This window comes from Condylostylus longicornis, unplaced genomic scaffold (genome assembly GCF_029603195.1).
Source record: "Condylostylus longicornis isolate FDR11 unplaced genomic scaffold, ASM2960319v2 ptg000143l, whole genome shotgun sequence".
NCBI classification, from domain to species: domain Eukaryota; kingdom Metazoa; phylum Arthropoda; class Insecta; order Diptera; family Dolichopodidae; genus Condylostylus; species Condylostylus longicornis.
Genome location: NW_026578111.1, coordinates 279,780 through 297,008, shown reverse-complemented (window position 1 = coordinate 297,008; position 17,229 = coordinate 279,780). Strand labels below are relative to the sequence as shown.

At 31.1% G+C, this 17,229-nt stretch overlaps 1 protein-coding gene across 1 annotated transcript; it reads left to right on the top strand.

Annotated features, from left to right (window-relative positions):
* Positions 1-436: 436 nt before the first annotated feature.
* Positions 437-16,839, top strand: LOC129615660 (probable Golgi SNAP receptor complex member 2). Its single transcript, XM_055530979.1, has 3 exons — positions 437-668; positions 722-827; positions 16,350-16,839. The coding sequence occupies exons 1-3, from the start codon at positions 538-540 to the stop codon at positions 16,743-16,745; spliced, it is 633 nt and encodes a 210-aa protein (XP_055386954.1). The 5' UTR covers positions 437-537; the 3' UTR covers positions 16,746-16,839.
* Positions 16,840-17,229: the final 390 nt, after the last annotated feature.

Below are 17,229 nucleotides of genomic sequence, written 5' to 3'. Positions count from 1 at the left end.
GTTTGAACCTTGTTCAGCTCATTTTAACATTTGCACAAATAGTATGTGTATGTACTTTCTTCTTTCACTATCTTTGGTCTAGCAAATAAGCAATTTAACGTCAACTTCAATTTTTTAAATTTTGGTGCAATCTTGGAAGATCGTCAAAGTAAAATCAAATCCAAGTCAACTTGAAAAATTTTTCAAGAACAAATTTTATGTAACCTATCAGCCTTAAGGAATGAAGATTCATTATTTACATTTTTACAAAAAAAAAATAAAGTATGTATATGTATAAGTTTTATAGTGCTCTATTTTATTTTTAAAAATAGTGACATTTCATATTTCTTTTCTATTACTAAATGCAAAACAAAAGTAGATTCTACAAAATAGACGTTCTTGGTTCACTATAATTGAAAAACTGATTTTATTCTATTAATGTGATATCCCTGTTGTCTGATTAAATACTGGTGTGTGTTTATAATGGGTAGCAGTTAATATTAGTACTACTTAAAAATTTTTAAATATATATAGAACTATTTAGCGGAAATTTGACAAATGGAACAATTGTATCATCAAACAAATGGAATTATTCAAGAGCTTCAACACAGCTTTCAACTGCTGCCAAGCTCGCAAAAGAGCAATGAAGTTGAGAATGAAATTATACAAAAAATCAATACAGTTGATTCGTAAAAATTCAAAATTTTATATAGAAATGTAAAATAAGTCTTCCATTTTTTAGTTATTGTGTTCAGTTGGATGCATTAGTGTTCAAAGTTCCAGCTTCACAAAGAGCACAAGCTAAAATGAGGGTGGATCAGTTGAAATACGATGTTAGACACTTAACTGTAAGTGAAAAATATTTGCCAAATATGAATATTTTTATTTAATATAAGAATAAGAAAATACATCAGAAACGTAGGTACACTACATCAAAAAATTGTACATATAGCAATTTTTTTAGAAAAATTGATTTTTTTTAAAAAAATTTTTAACTTCAATTTCAGAAAATAAATACATAAGAAAACTTAATAATTATTTAAAAGTAAATTTGAAAAAATTGTAACATTTTAAAATTTTTTTAAAATTTAATAAAAACATAGTCAAAAAATTGTACATTCACCAAAAAATGGCACATACAGATGAAAAACAAAAACCAACATTGTAGAACCGTTAGTTTCATGCGCCAAATGAGCGACTAAACAATTTGTATGTCTTCTAAGATTCAAAAATATACTGAATTTTTAAAAATTTTTAACCATGGCACGGTATAGTATATGATAACACATCATTTTAGAATATTAAAATAATTTGCTTTAAAATAAATAGTAACCGATTAAAAGTTCCTATAGATGTAGGAAAACTAGTTGTAAACCTGAAAAAGCAAGGCAAAAGTTATGCTGAAATTGCAGAAATCGTCGAAAGACCAAGAGCTACCGTGCAAAGCTTTATAAAAAACTGTAAGACAAACATTTCTTTTGAAGTATCTCCTGGTAGAGGTCGCAAAGCTATACTTTAAGAACATGCAAAGCTAAAAATTGAAAAAATTTTGAAAGTTGATCCAAAAACTAGTGCTCCTAGGATAATAGCTTGTCACCTAAACATGTCTGTAAATCCTCAAACTGTACGTAATTTCCTCTACGATAAAGGTTTTAAAGGTTGTGTTTCACTCAAGAGAATTATTATCTAAAACGAATGTTGAAAAACGTTTAGAGTATGCTAAACAATTTGTTTCACAGCCTGATTCTTTTTGGGAGTCAGTAATATTTATTGACGAGTCCAAATTTAACATTTTCGGGTCTGATGGCCGATGATTCGTTTCGTGTAAAGTCAATACCCTTTTTGAAAAAAAAACTTTAACTCCCAATATCAAACATGGACGCGAAAACGTTATGGTTTGGGGGGCATTTGGAGCAAATGGTGTAGGAGAGCTAGTATTTGTGGTGTCAACTATGGAAAAGATGGGATAGATGAATATTTTGAAAAAAATTTGATCAAAAACGCTAGGAAAATCGAAATTGCTGGTGGTTTTATGCTTGTTCATGATAATGATCCAAAGCATTCGTCATATATTGTTAGAAACTGGCTTCTTTACAACGTGAAACGGGTTTTGCCACATCCTCCGCAATCTCCCGACCACAATCCAAATGAGCATGCTTGGGATATGTTGGATAAACGATTACGGCAACATCCAATTACTGGTATTGCAAGCCTAAAGTGCAAAATAACCGAAGAATTGAACAAATTTCATTTGGAGATACAAAAAAGTTGGCGTTATCAATGAAAAATAGATTATCAGCAGTTATAAAAAGTAAAGGAAACCGCACTTTTTATTAATTTTATTTTATTTTCATAATATTTGCAATGTATGTGCAATATTTTTACCTAATCATTGGTGCAGTGGCTATGGCACCGGCGTTTTAACCGTAGGGTCTCAATAAAAATTATATTCAATATTATATAACTTAATGTGCAATACTTATTAGTATTATACAAGTAATTTTCAAATATTCATAATATTCGATACTAATAAAGACTAAGAAAAATCAACAGTAAATAACTGAAATATTTAATATAAATAAAAACTACGGTAGGCTAGTCACCAACATAGCTAACTCTCTATGACTATAGAAACTAGGGCATGATAGATATGCACTAGCCCTTCACTCCTAGGAGTGAAGAAGGAAAAAAAAAAATGTGCAATTTTTTGGTGTATCTACAATTTTTTGACTATGTTTTTATTAAATTTTAAAAAATTGAAAAATGTTACAATTTTTTCAAATTTACTTTTTAGTAATTATTAAGTTTTCTTATTTATTTTCTGAAATTGAAGTTCAAAAAATTCTTTTTTTGTTAAAAAAATATCAATTTTTCTAAAAAAATTTTGCTATACATATGTACAATTTTTTGATGTAGTGTATGTACATTTCTGATGTAACGTTTGTGTCTTCGTTGACTTAATAATATTAGATGTGCAATATTAGTTTTATTGAAATATTTTAATAACATACATTTTGTAGGTATGTATGTTCGAGGCAGGGTTTTACACCTATTTAAATGGTTTTTTGTTTTAATTTTGAAAGAACAAAATTAATTCATTTTTAAAACTTAAATTTCCAATTTTTTTTAGAAAAAAGATTAATGTGTGTTTTTTATTGAAATACTGCGAGCACGTTTCAAATTTTCTATTGCATGTAAGAAGTTTTAAACTATTTAAATTGGCTTGTTAGTTCCTTCATTTGTAAATTAACAAAATTAAAAAATATTTTTTTTTGCTACCGAAATCATTTTTATTTTAATATAAAATGTCTTAAATGCATTTTAATATTAAAAATTAAGTTTTGTACCTGTAAGGAACACGCAACAGTATTCATATTTTACGTATTATAGTTCTATATAGAAAGGCAAATATCTTATGATTCTTTCAGAATTTAGAAGTAATGAAATTTGGTAACGAAATCATTTTTAGTTTCAGTAGATTTGTAAGTTTACCTGAAATAAATTTGCACTTTTTTCTAAAATTTTCGAAATTGACTAAAAACTGAAAAATTGTGGAATCGACTTTATTTCCAGAAAGAAGTTGGTATTTTAGCTAATTGAAATAACATATTGGCTTAAATTGGGTAATGCGTCTGAAATATTAATTTTTGTGGAAACGTCAAAATTGAAATACGATTTTATTTCCAAATGTCGGAAAAGTGAGTTTTGAGTTCTAGTTTAGTATTTTTTTCATATCGAATTTATTTCTAGTTACTTGTTTTTGAAATAAAGTTGATTTGACTTTGTTTCAATGAACTTATTACAAGTATTAATAATTAGATTTATTGATAAATTTAATGTGTCCGTTCAATCATGTTTAGGAACTATTTACTGAAATTTTAATTGAACACTTAGCAAATTTGAATCTTTTTTTTTTTGAAAATTTGGAACGAATGTTCATCATGTTTTGTCATCTAAGACTAGGTTCCTTTTATTTTTAGAATATTCATAGGAAATTACACTACAATCCGATTCAAGAGTTAAATCTTTAGAAGGTGATTCTTTGGAGTGTTTAGGAAAAAATTGTATCACGCGACAAAAATTGTATACAAAAAAGTTTGTATAAACAATATACAATCGACAACAAAAATTGTATAAAAAACTATATATTTTTCTTAGATAGATAGGTATACAACAACATATACCATTGGTTAAGTGGTCAAAAGTTGGGGGTAAAACGTTTGTTACGCTGTGGGTTCAATCTCAATTGTCTCCGAGCTAAAGGGGTTTAAAGAACTTTCACGAAATATCTATTTTTCCAAGTACTTTTTTCCGTTTCAGAAAAAAAGGGCTTCAAACAAACTGCTTTTGAAGAGCTAATAAAAGGTTTAAAATTAACACAATACTCTTTGTATTTTACTTACTTTCAGAAACAACTATTCGAATTTTAGGAAAGTTCCAACTTTTTCCATTGTTTTTGAAATTTTAAAATTTTTTAAGGAATTTTGTGCAGGCTCTTAAGTTTTAAGTTGAAAATATCAAGTGTTACGAAAATTTTTATGGCCTTGGAAATATAGCAAAAACAACATTTGTATTTTAAGATTTTAAAGGCCTCAATAAAATGCATAAACTAGAAAAAATTACAATTTCTGCTTTTTGAAACTTAAGGTACTTTCATTCTTAATTGCTATTGATTTTTGATCGAAATAGTCATTCTAAAAAGCAGTTGATTATTTCAAGAATCATTATTTTGATAAAAAACTGAATTTTAAGATGTTTAAACAAGTTTATAAAAGTTGTTATGGAGCTGCCAATATACAACGAGATAATACGCTAAGCTTCAAGTTTCTTCATAATTTTTAAAAATTCCTTCAACATTCAAAGCAGGCTCCATCAAAATAGATCCATCTGGTGAGAAGCGCCTCCCATAAATTTTCATTAATATTTCATATCAAAATATTATTTTTGCCGATGAAATTTCTTTTATTTTTTAGTTACTATATTATTTAAACTAAGAGAAAAACGGCATAATTTTTTGAAGAAAATAGTAATGCCATATATGTATGTATATATCTATGGCGTTACTAAAATTTTGAATCGAAAAAAAATACAAAAACAATTCTTAATGTTTTATGCTTTCGAAGTATGCCGATTGAAATATTTTTTGTGAAATTTTTAGGTTTTTATGAATTTCATTTTAAGTATAGTTTTATAAGCCATCTAGATTATAATTATTATTTTTTTGCTTTTGAATTTATTTTTAAATTCTATTTTTTATTCAAAAATTTTATTCTGTAATTCAGTACCCTTCCATTTGGAAGACAAGAAAGAGAAAGAGAGACAAGTCCTCCTCCCCTCACCATTACATACACCTAGCAACCTCGCTAACAAACCCAGGTTTGGCTTGCCCGGCTGATAGCATCTTGTAAGGGCTCCTCGCGAGGATCACACGTACATTAAAATGCAATGGAAAAAACACTGGGACTTTATTCCCCAGGGGGTATGTCATGTAATACGGTAAATCCACCATCTGCGGAGGTCGGCCCCACCGGATTCTTTTGGGGGTCAACTATTGCCAATTAATGCAACTCCAACGTCGGTAGGTGCTACAGTAACGGCATAAACTGCGGCAGATAAAACTGAAAACATGTATTTTAGAAGTACATTAACCAAACGTATTCCACCTGGAACTATTAGTTCACCTTCCGTAATTCACACTAATTGAAAATATAAGCAACTTTCCCACGACATCTGGAACTAGCACCACCGTAGAAAATATACCTACTGAAAATGTACCAACTGGTGTCTATGGAGGTAAAGAAACAAGTAAACAACATCCGCCGCCTCCAATAAACATTGTGGGGATAGATGAATCTAACTCTCCACAAAATTTAGTTCAGTCTGTAACAAAGAAATATAAAATGGTTTCTCTGGTGAGTAATATGTGTGGAAAATTAACATAGAAAATCCGGATTGCTACCGGGCACTAGCTAGAAAATTAGAAGCTGAAAAAGTACAGTGGTTTAGATACGCAGTGTACAGTTGTTTAAAATAAAATGACAGACCAATCAATGTCATAGCCAGAGGTTTGGATGGGTTCTGTTGCATATAGTGGATATCATATCTGATGTTAAGGAGCAGGAATTTAAAATAACAAATACAGTTAATATCCTTAGACAAGAGAAGGTAGTTAATAACAAGGTGGAGGATAAATTATTACTAAGAAGTAATACTTCCTTTATTCAGGCTTACTTTTAATAACAAAGAAAACATAGCGAAGGTATACAGTATTAAAGCTATTTTGAATATGGTCGTTAAGATACAGTCTTCAAAGAGGAATTCAACATATACTCGTACTCCTCAAGGCTAACGGTGCCAAAGTTATAATCACACCAAATCTTATTGTAAGAAAAACCCCAAAGTGTGTTAGATGTGCCGGAAGTCATATGACGGTAAACTGTAACATAGCAAAAATGTAGAACTTAGATCTGCTATTCCAAAGAATTCCAAAAAAGAAGGAATCAATCTATTAAATCAATGCAGCAAGTCAGAAGATCAACAAGGGAAGTTCACCAGTTCAAGAGCCAAAATAAGATAAAACCAGATTTAAGAATTTTGAGTTGGAATGCTAATGTATTCTAAAATACAAACATGAACTAGAATTAGAGTTAATAAACGACGATATCGACGTTTGTTTAATATCTGAGTCATATTTACCTAGAAATTCGCACATCAGTATAAGGGATTATAGTTTCTACAAAGCTTGGCATTCAAGCGGTTGAGGGGACATCAGCAATTTTCATCAAAAGTCGTATTAAGCATAACGAAGAAAACAAAATAAAGCTGAAAATTTTGCAAGTTACAACAATAAGGATTGACTCGCTTAAAAGTAAACACTTCAACACGTCAGCTTTCTGCAGTCCACTAAAACACAATCTTAACAAAGAGGATTATAATTGGCAAATGAATAGCCTTGGTCACTTTCACGGGAGGGGATTTTAATGCTAAGCTAGTAAATTATGGATCTAGATTAACTACTCAAAAAGGTAGAGCATTGTATGAAGCAGAGAAAGATCATGCTTGCAAATTTGTATCAACGGGAAAACCAACATATAGTAATAGAATCCAACATAGCCAACAGATAGTAATAGAATCCCAGATCTTCTCGATTTCTTCATCCTAAGGGGATTATCGGAGAAATAAACTTTCATTGAGGAATGTGTGGATCTAAACTCTGACCATACGTCAATACTTCTCACTATTAGCAAGTCCATAATAGTTAAGGACGTCTTACTAGCTCTGACAAATCACAAAACAAATCGGAACAAATTTGGAAACTATCAGGAAAAATTTTGCTAAAGTCAAAAAACGGAATTGAAGACGAGTTAGATAACCTAGTTAGAAGTATCCAAGAAGCAGCTTGGTGTAGCACTCCTAAGATGATCGATAATGCCAAAAATTAAAAGAACAGTAACTTAAATCTTCAGAGAAATAATTTTTTCTTTTTCTTCCGCATCTTCTGTGGGTGCATATTATGTTGATATGATGGTGATATTTGAAAATTTACCCTTAATTCTAATGCTGCACAATCTGTTGTTTGCAGGAGTAAAAACTAGTACAGATTTTGTAAATTGTTGTAAATACAGAAAGAAGCTTGTTTACAATTAATCCCGTACCCTGACTTCCTGTTCTGCTATCGTTGCCACTATAATACACTGAGTATTCTTAAATCTGCCTTTTCCTTTCCATTTAATTTCTTGTATAGCAGCAACATCAGTCTTATATTTTAGAATTTCACAGACTATCTTATGCATTTTACTTGATTGTAGCATTGATCTTAGGTTCTATGTTGCAAGTCTTAAATCACAGTTCTTATTTGGTCGCTAGGCTCTGTTACCATTAAGTTTAATTTGTATTCGAGGCTGTTCGGAAGATTCCAGAACATAGTATGTTTTCCGATGTGTTGTAATTAGCCAGCATGATCAACCCCCAACTTGGGGGACCAAGTCATTTGTTATCGGAGTTTCTGTCTCCTAGCCTTTGAGAAACCAGTCTCGGGATGTACAACGCAATACTGTTCATCCTGTCTCCTCCGTCCCTAATTTGTTTACTACACTGGGGTTGGTTACCCAATCGTTCCACAGGTTACTAAGATTATAGAGTCCACCACGTGAAGCCTTTTTTGGCTTCAAAATCATACTAATACTAAGAGTATTATAATTAGTAACCAATATAATGAAAATACAAATAATATTAATAATAATGGAAATATAAATTTTAATAAATTTATGGAAAATAAAACAAATAGTAAAAATATAATAATAAAATAATAATAATAATAATAATATTAATAATAATAATAATAATAATAATAATAATAATAATAATAATAATAATAATAATAATTGTAATGGTAATAATTATAACAACGAGAAAACATAGAATTGACCTTGTCAACTCTGTGATACCCGTACGAATTTGTTATCCTATGTGCGAATAAATATGCCATAACTGACTATGGGACAGCTACCAGAAGGAGTCAAGCAATTTCAACGGCTTTTATCAAACACATTGGCCCTACTAATGTATTCGCTTGTGTGAAATTTCAATACCATAGCTCTTATAGTTTCTGAGATATAGCCAAATAACTTTTGAAGTTGTATGGCAGGTACCAGAAGGAGCCAAACAATTTCAACGACTTTTATTAAACACATTGGCCCTACTAATATATTCGTTTGTGTGAAATTTCAATACCACAGCTTTTATAGTTTCTGAGATATAGCTAAATAAATTTTGAAGTTGTATATCAGCTACCCGAACCGGTATCCCAATCATGTCCAATTTAAATAGGATTCTTGTACTTACTACAATAAATCATTCGTGAAAATTTGCTAAACTTAGCTCAATTAGTTTTTGAGTTATCGCTGGGACGGACAGACGGACGGACGGACAGACAGACAGACAGACAGATAGATAGATAGATAGATAGACAGACAAAGCTAAATCAACTCAGAATTCGACGCTGTTCAAAAACGTACACTTGAGTCTATATCTAAGACCGTTATTTCTTAGTGTTACAAATGGTAAGGCAAATTTAGACCTTCTAACATACGTTCCTACAGGTATAAAAATAATAAAAAGAGGAGAAGTGAGAAAAAAAATAACAATAAAACAATATTAACGATAATAATAATAATAATAATAATAAGAATAATAAAAAAAATATTAATAAAAAGAAAAATAACAATCATAATAATAATGATCATAATTTTAATAATAATAATAATAAAAATAATAAAAATAATGATAATAATAATAACAACAATAATAAACTTGTAAGTAGTACTTGTGAGTGTGGTATTTCCTCTGTTCGTCCGATTAATTTGTCAGATACATTGTATCTTAACTTTATTCGGCGCAAAGGTCTCAGGTTTATTTTAAATTCATCTAAAAGTGTTACTTCTGAACAAAGCCTGGTACCTTCGATTTCAAATTGTCATAGCTTTGCTAATCCCTTAGTCCCACATATAGTGAAGTTAATACAAAAAGCGGTTGAGGAGGGTGATAATGTATAAAACTACAACTTATACTACTAATTCTAAAATATTAAAATTTAAATAGTTAATACAAAGTTAAACTGTCCTAGATTGTGATATTTTTATTTTAGCAGAAATTTTGTCTTTGCCACTCGTTTAATTTTCTTGAATTATTTGGAAAAAACTATTCTGTTTAAAGAAAGGATAACTATAATCCTGTTTCAAATGGTTCTGTTGGTAGACCTTTGATCGCAAAAGGCGATGGAGTCCTAATTTTGGTTAAAAATAATTTTAATAAAGGTCAAATAGATCTGGAGAAATTTTCGTTTTTGGAAATTGTTAGAATAAAAGTTCACTTGATTTACTAGAATATTTTTGTAGTAAATTGCTACAATCCTCCTCGATATTTTCCTATGAAAGTCCTCCTCGATATTTCCACCTATGAAAATTTGGGCCAGGGTATTGATTATTTTACCTCTCTTGAGTTCAGGTGATAAATTACTTTTGTTTGGAGATATTAATCTTCCAAATATTTCCTGCATTCCTAATCCTGAATGCCTCATGATGAGAAATGCTTTTTAATACCTGATCATATTGAAAATAATTCCGAAGCAATTTTCATAGGTGGTCGTTAATGGTTCCCAAGCAATTTCTGACAAAGTTAATTTTCAAAACAAACAATTTAATTTGATTTTTACTACTGATTGGTGTAATTTAATGGTAAATGATTGTTGTGTAATTTGTTGCTCTTAGTTTTATAATTTGAAGGGCGAAAATTTGTTGAATAATTGGTTCAAATTTGAATTGGAAACAGTTAATTTGGTTTCTCTTTTTTCTAATTTGGAGCTCGATGAAGTGGTGAGAAGTTGCATCGTTCACAATCATGCCTTTTCCTTATGTACTTCGATTAGGCGTGATAGATGAAATGGTGAGAAGTTTTTGGTGAGAAGTTCGTGATAGAATGAAGAAGTGGAAAGCCTTTAAAAGGGGTTCAATCACATTAAGTGGGTCGCAGTTAATATTTTTCTTTTAGATCTTTTTCCTTCAGATTACTTTTGTCATCATTCATAGTAAAATCATGATTTATGCTGGGGACATGAAAATTTTTAGGGTCATTTTCCGGGAAGATACCGTTAAACTGTAAGGTGATTTGTTGTTTTTTTTGGTTTGGTGTAATCCCAACAATTTACTTCTTAATGTTAATAAATATGCGGTTATTAGTTATACTCTCAAATCAATTCTTGTTATTTTATTGGTGATGAGTTTATAGGCAGATGTCAAATTTTCAAAGACCTCGGCGTTGTCTTTGATGGAAAATCGTCTTTTGGCGCTCATTTCAATTCAATCAATAGTCCAACTCAATGCTCGTTTTTGTGGAAATGTGGGGTGAAAAATTTGATCATCCGTAAATTCTGAGATCTTTGGAAGTGTCATTGGCTCGTACTTGGAATATGCAAGCCAGGTTTGAGCACCTTGTTGTACACATACAGAGGATTGAAGGGGTTCAGAAAATTTAATAATTTAATTTTATTTAGTTTAAGTATTTTGCAAGCTGAATTTTAAATTTTAATATTTTAGAATTAGTAGTATCAGTTGTAGTTTTATACATTGCACATATTACAAATTGAATTGAATTGAAAACGCAGTAAAAGTAGTTTGATACATAATATTCATTTGATTATCGTTATATTGTTAAGTTTAAAAAAATCAAAAATTGGATTGAAAAAAATTCTGTCCGAAAAATATATATTATAGCTTCGAAGCTGTTGAAGCTGGAGCAAAGTTGTGTTCGGGAACTTTTTTGTCAATTATCACTGTGCCAGCGTGCAGTGAAAGTTATATGTTGCAAAGTTGTAGAAGTAGATGTAGCGCATCGAGAAAAACGCGCTATTTAGAGATAATAAATAAGCGTTTTAAAAAATTTCAGTTTTTCAATTCCCAATTTTGTGTTTGTGTAGCTCTTATATTAAAGGAGTAGGTCTGACACCTATCATCGGTATACTGCTTTGTAGACTTATCAATTGTAATCTACCCATACGATTCTAGTATACCATATTATATAGTAGCAATTTCAATATGAATGTATTTTTGCGGAACTTCAAACCGAACATACTATTCATGGATTTTATACAGGCTAAAGCAAAACGATAAGGTGTACAGAGTTGAAAGATTTTTATATTTTGTGATGTAAAATTCAAGATCATTTCAAATCAACTGCATGCAAATCATTATTTAATTTTAAGTTTTTCTTCCTAGACTAAATTATTGATTTACGTAGGGTGATATATACATCCATATCTTAATTTTGTGTCAATATCTTTATTTTGTTTTTCGTTTGGGCCGAAGCACATAGGCCCTGTGCACGTCAACTTAGGATTTTTTATGATTCCCATCCCAACCTACATCGGCAATATATCTAGGCCCCAAATAAATTTCAGTATGGCAGCCACTTTAAGCTGCAAAGCTTGAGTCACAGAGCCCCTTCCGAAATACTTCAGTGGCGAACGAGTCTCCGCCTAGGTGCTCCACCGCTTTGTCGCCCTTCAGCCAGACACAGCGGATCTCATCCTTCGCCTTGACCATCTTTTCCAGATGGAATTTTGCGCCAATATCTTCAAAGTTATTTGAATTTAGTGTGATATATGGCACTTTTTTTCCGTTGGGGACCGAGACCAATAAGCCCTGTGCACGTCGATTTATAGGATCTTTTATGATTTCGATCTCCCTACATTGGCACTATATCGATCGACCTACATTGACACTATATTTAGGCCCCCAACAAATTTCAGTGTGGCGGCCACTGAATGCTGCGATGCTTCCATTTGAGTTACAAAGCCCCTTCCGAAACAACGCAGTCGCAGGCGATTCACCGCATCACCTTCACACAATAAGTGCTCCACTGTTTTGTTCTTATAACAAGGCACGGACAGGATTGCAGCGGGAGTACAACGCGCCGTCTCCTGCCCGGCCTTCTGTCACCACATGAAAGAAGTGTATGTTACAATTGGTCAAACAATAGTGGTGTAGATGCAATGAAGCATTTTAGGCCTAAGACTCGATGTTCTCCCATGCACCTCGTGGAAGCCTTTAAAGTTCGGATGACTCCATCGCTGACTTTCCTTAGATGAGGTTCCCAGCTCAATTATTGATCCAGGATCACTCCCAGATACTTGGCTTTCTTCGAGGGCCCAATTATTTTGACTCCCAACAACATCGGACGATGACTTAATTTCCGCATTCTGGTAAATGGCTCATTAATTTCCTAGCTAGTCCTGGATGATTTGTCCACTACATCGTCATCATGCTACGAATGGCGATATCAGCGCACCCCATATTGGCCGTGATGATTCGAGAGTCGAACATGGCGCGATCTACTCCAAAATGAGTTCCTCAATTTCCTTGCTCGCGGCCGCCTTTACTATCTAAATAAGTATTTTTTCAGGCTGTTTCCATATCGAGAACAGTCCCAAAAACTACTTGTTTAGCCTCCAACGTTCTCTCTATTTCTTGAGTAAAGCGACGCAGAGCAATTTCGCTAGATATTCCCGATAGGTGAACTGCTTTTGGTGCAAGGTTGGGTTTCTGTTCGAGTGTGGGTCTCACATGTCTGCATCTACTTCAAAAGAAACGAAGTCAGGCCAGTTGGTCGATATGACTTCGAATGATTATTAAGAGGATTGGTCTTTGCTATGCCCTTTTACAAGTTACCTCAAACCCTCAGAGGTTGATTAGTCGAAAACAATATGCTTGTGATCGCAAAGGGTGACCCTCGCAAATATATGCCAATTTTTATAAGAAGGGTCACCAGAGGACTACATAACGTATTTAAAAATCGTAGGCTTCCTTACGTATTACATTTATAGAGGTCGGTTCATTACCTTTACTAGCAATATCTAAATTATTTCCCGAAAGAAAATCAAAAAGGCATTCACCTCTGGGGTTCCCATAGAAGCTTCTCCACACTAAATGATGAGCATTAGCATCACAGCCAATAATGAGCTTCTTGTTCTTCCGTCTTTACCACCTAACGAATTTCTTAACGTCCTTTGGAGGGAATCGTTTTGCTCTCCGGGAGGATACGTTAAGGTACAGATTAGCCTCTGACTTCCGTTGGTTTGCCGGATTGCGGTCTCAACTGGAAGAAATTCAATAGATTTATTAAGCCAAAATGCGGGTCTTGGTGTTTCAGTTTGATATGGGAAAGCTTACTTACGTTTCTTCTTTTTTTTTGTCATAAGCCCATGGTACTTGAATGAAGCCTATCTGGAAGTTTTCTTTGATGAACCTCCTGCCCAGATACTTCTATGCTGGATTGGCATGATGGCGAAGAAAAGTCAATTAGTCGTGGCAGAAACCCTCAGTACCACAGGTACGGTAGCTAAAACTGAAACTGGCGCCTTGTATCCGGAATTCACATACTAATGACTTTAGCCATGCGGTCCTAGGCATATAATTTTTTATCTCTATTTGGGACTTGTGTCGTTAATCGGTTTCAACTACAGAATTTTGTATAAATATATAAATTTTAACCCTAATAACACTGAGAATTATTTTTTTTGGAAAGAAGTCCGAAAAATGTTCAGAAATTATTAAATTAAAGTTAATGAAATGCAAAATTATAGTTTTACTTGAATATAATAAAGCTTTAGTTGGAATTTATACAAATTAGTATATTTATTTATTGCTTAACAATTCTTAAATTTTAAAATTTATGTAAAAATAAAGATATAAGATATTATAAGGTTAAATAATATGTATAAAAATTTTCAAATTTTAATTATTTTTAGTTGGCGTTGCTTTTTTTCGAACAATGTACAATATCAACTTGTATCAATAAAATTTTAATGTCAGCAACTTTTTGATTTATAATTTAATAATATAATATTTATAATTTTATAATATTAAAATTTTGAATACAAATATTACATATTTATTGATTACATATCATATATGTAAACATATGTATATTTTGTTTCATTTTTGTTAAAAAAATAATTATTAAAAGCGGAATAGACATATTTTTTATAAAGTTCGAAGTAAGACCGATGTATTTATTCTACAATGTATTGCTTTCTCTTTCTAGTGATACTATTATAAATGGCTTGTAAGAGTTATATGCTGTAAAAACTCTTTTAATGCGAGCTAAACTTCGCATTACAAGGATTAATAACTCTAGTAATTGCGCTCTTTTCTTCTTATAGACTGAAATTATAAGAGTAATATTCTTGGGTCTTACGAGATAAAAATTGTTACTTGGGGTTAGCACTAATAAAATAGAAAAATATTAAATTTAACTTTTTCTAACTAAAAATTTGACAAGAATTGATCTTGTAGGGATTTATAAGGTTAAAAACGGCCCTGTATAGCTTCTGTAAAAATACGTAATTCATCAGTTATGAGCTTTCACTTTCTATTAAGGTGCAAATCTGTATTACCATATTTTTCTTGAAAATTTTTTATGTCAAGAGTTGAACTAAAGTAAATCAAAACCCAACATGAAAAAAAATATGAAAAAACTTTACAAAAAAACTTTTTCATTAAGGTGCTTAATACATATTACTGCGTTTAGTACATATTACTGCGTTACAGTACATTTGTTGTTTGTTTAGGTATATTTAATTTTTATTTTACATTTTTTTGCACTATAATAATGATATTTCAATAGCTTTGCGTAAAAAATATTAACTACATAATATTTTTCACTTAAATATATGCATATAGTACATATATTCTATACGCACTGTTTCAGGAAATATAATTAATACATAATTCTAGGGTTTTCCATCAGAACAAGATACCTACATTTTTGATAAAAAATAAGTTATGAATGCAAAAATTTAGTTTTTCCAGTAGTTTCAAAAAAAATTTCTTGAAGAAAATAATAACTAACCAAATATTTCAAATACTTTTCGGACAAAATTAGTTATCAACAGTTCTTCACTTCTCGAAATCACAAATTTTGCAAGAAAGCATTGAACTATATGTAGATATGTCATGTTATACACTTTTGAAATGAAAATGTATTCTAGTTTTTTTACCGTTTCATTTCAAGTTGGAAATGAAAAATCTGCTGATATTCATTTCTACATTTCATATTTAAATGTTCATGTTGGTTATTTTCATATAAGTGAAACGCACGTTTAAAAACATTTAAAACTAGATCAATGAACTTATTCAGCTCCTGATTGATACAAATTAGTAAAATTCATAATATAATTAGTGTAAGAGGCACAATACCTGTAAATATATATGTTCTTGTTATTGTGTGTTTCAATAGTAGATTGTATGTAGCAGTCAATGTAAACAAATTCTTAGTAATCATGTGGATTACAGTATAAAGCAATGTAGAGAACATTTCGTCGGCAATTTCTTTATGCCTCTGTAGCTCAGTTGGTAGAGCGTCCGCCTAGAAAGCGGTAGGTCACTGGTTCGAGTCCAGTTCGAGGAGAAAAATTTTTGTAATTAATTTTTCTGCCTTTAACTCGTTCCTTTGATTACGTCATTCATCTGTTCTGCAGTTGCATGAAGAAATTTCCATTAAGTTAAATTATTAGTGTAATAAGCACATATTAATTTCACAACTATGATGTTGTATTAGTAAAATTCATAATATAAAGAGTGTATATCTTATTTGATAACCAAAACTATAATTTGTAATAGCGACATTTTAAAATGCTGGCTTTTTAAACTATCTTCACTAAACTAGTTAATGTTTTAGTAAAACAAAAATAACGTAGATATAATGTTCTGACAGAAAACCCTAGAATTATGCCAATTATGGTTCTGTTAAAAAAGCACCATGAAAGTATGTACCGATAAAATAATTTATTATTTTTATATTTTGTTTTGTTACAGAATGCATTGCAACTTTGGCAAAAAAAAAAACAAAGAAAACAATTATCTTTGGATGAAAGAGAACAATTATTAAATCATCGGTTCACAGGTCATTTCGAAACAAAAATAATTATAGATAATAGCTTAGAGCACAACAATTCTTTGGAAAATGCACATAAAGGTATTGATGAAATGATATTTACGGGAGGATATATATTAGGAAGTTTAAAAAACCAACGGGGAAAGCTAGGTGACGCAAAAAATCGGATATTGAGCATAGGAAATACTTTAAATCTTTCGAACCATGTGTTAAGATTAATTGAAAAACGTTTTACTGAGGACAAAAAAGTTTTGTTTTGTGGAGTGATCATGACCGTTGCGGTAATGGGCTTAGTAACATACATTTTTGTACTTTAAACGGATAAAAAATTTATAAGAGTTTTTTTAAATATAAATCGAAAAATAGAAAATTTAAGTTATTTAAATTCCAAATGTTTATATACACAATTACCTACATCAGCTTAACTTACATTGTTCATTTTTGAAAGAACCAATTACTACATTAAAAATCAATTTTGTTTTTTTTTTTTTTTTTTTACCGAGAATCTCGAAAGACACTGCCTGACGAAAACAGTAGTGTGAAACTTTAATCCACTAAAAAACACCCTCTTCAAAATAATTAATAAAACTAGTCGGAAACGACTAACCATTAATTTTGCTCTAACCTTTCTGATTATTTACCAGCTTTTGATCTGGCACAATAGCGTACTAAGTACTTATTGCTCCAGATAAAAAACATCAAACTAACTCGAGAGGCTTCTCCGAAACTAGATGCAATTGGCCTATACTTCAGCAGGACGGCTGGATTCCTGGGGCTTGTTCTGCATTCAAAGCTGAACTG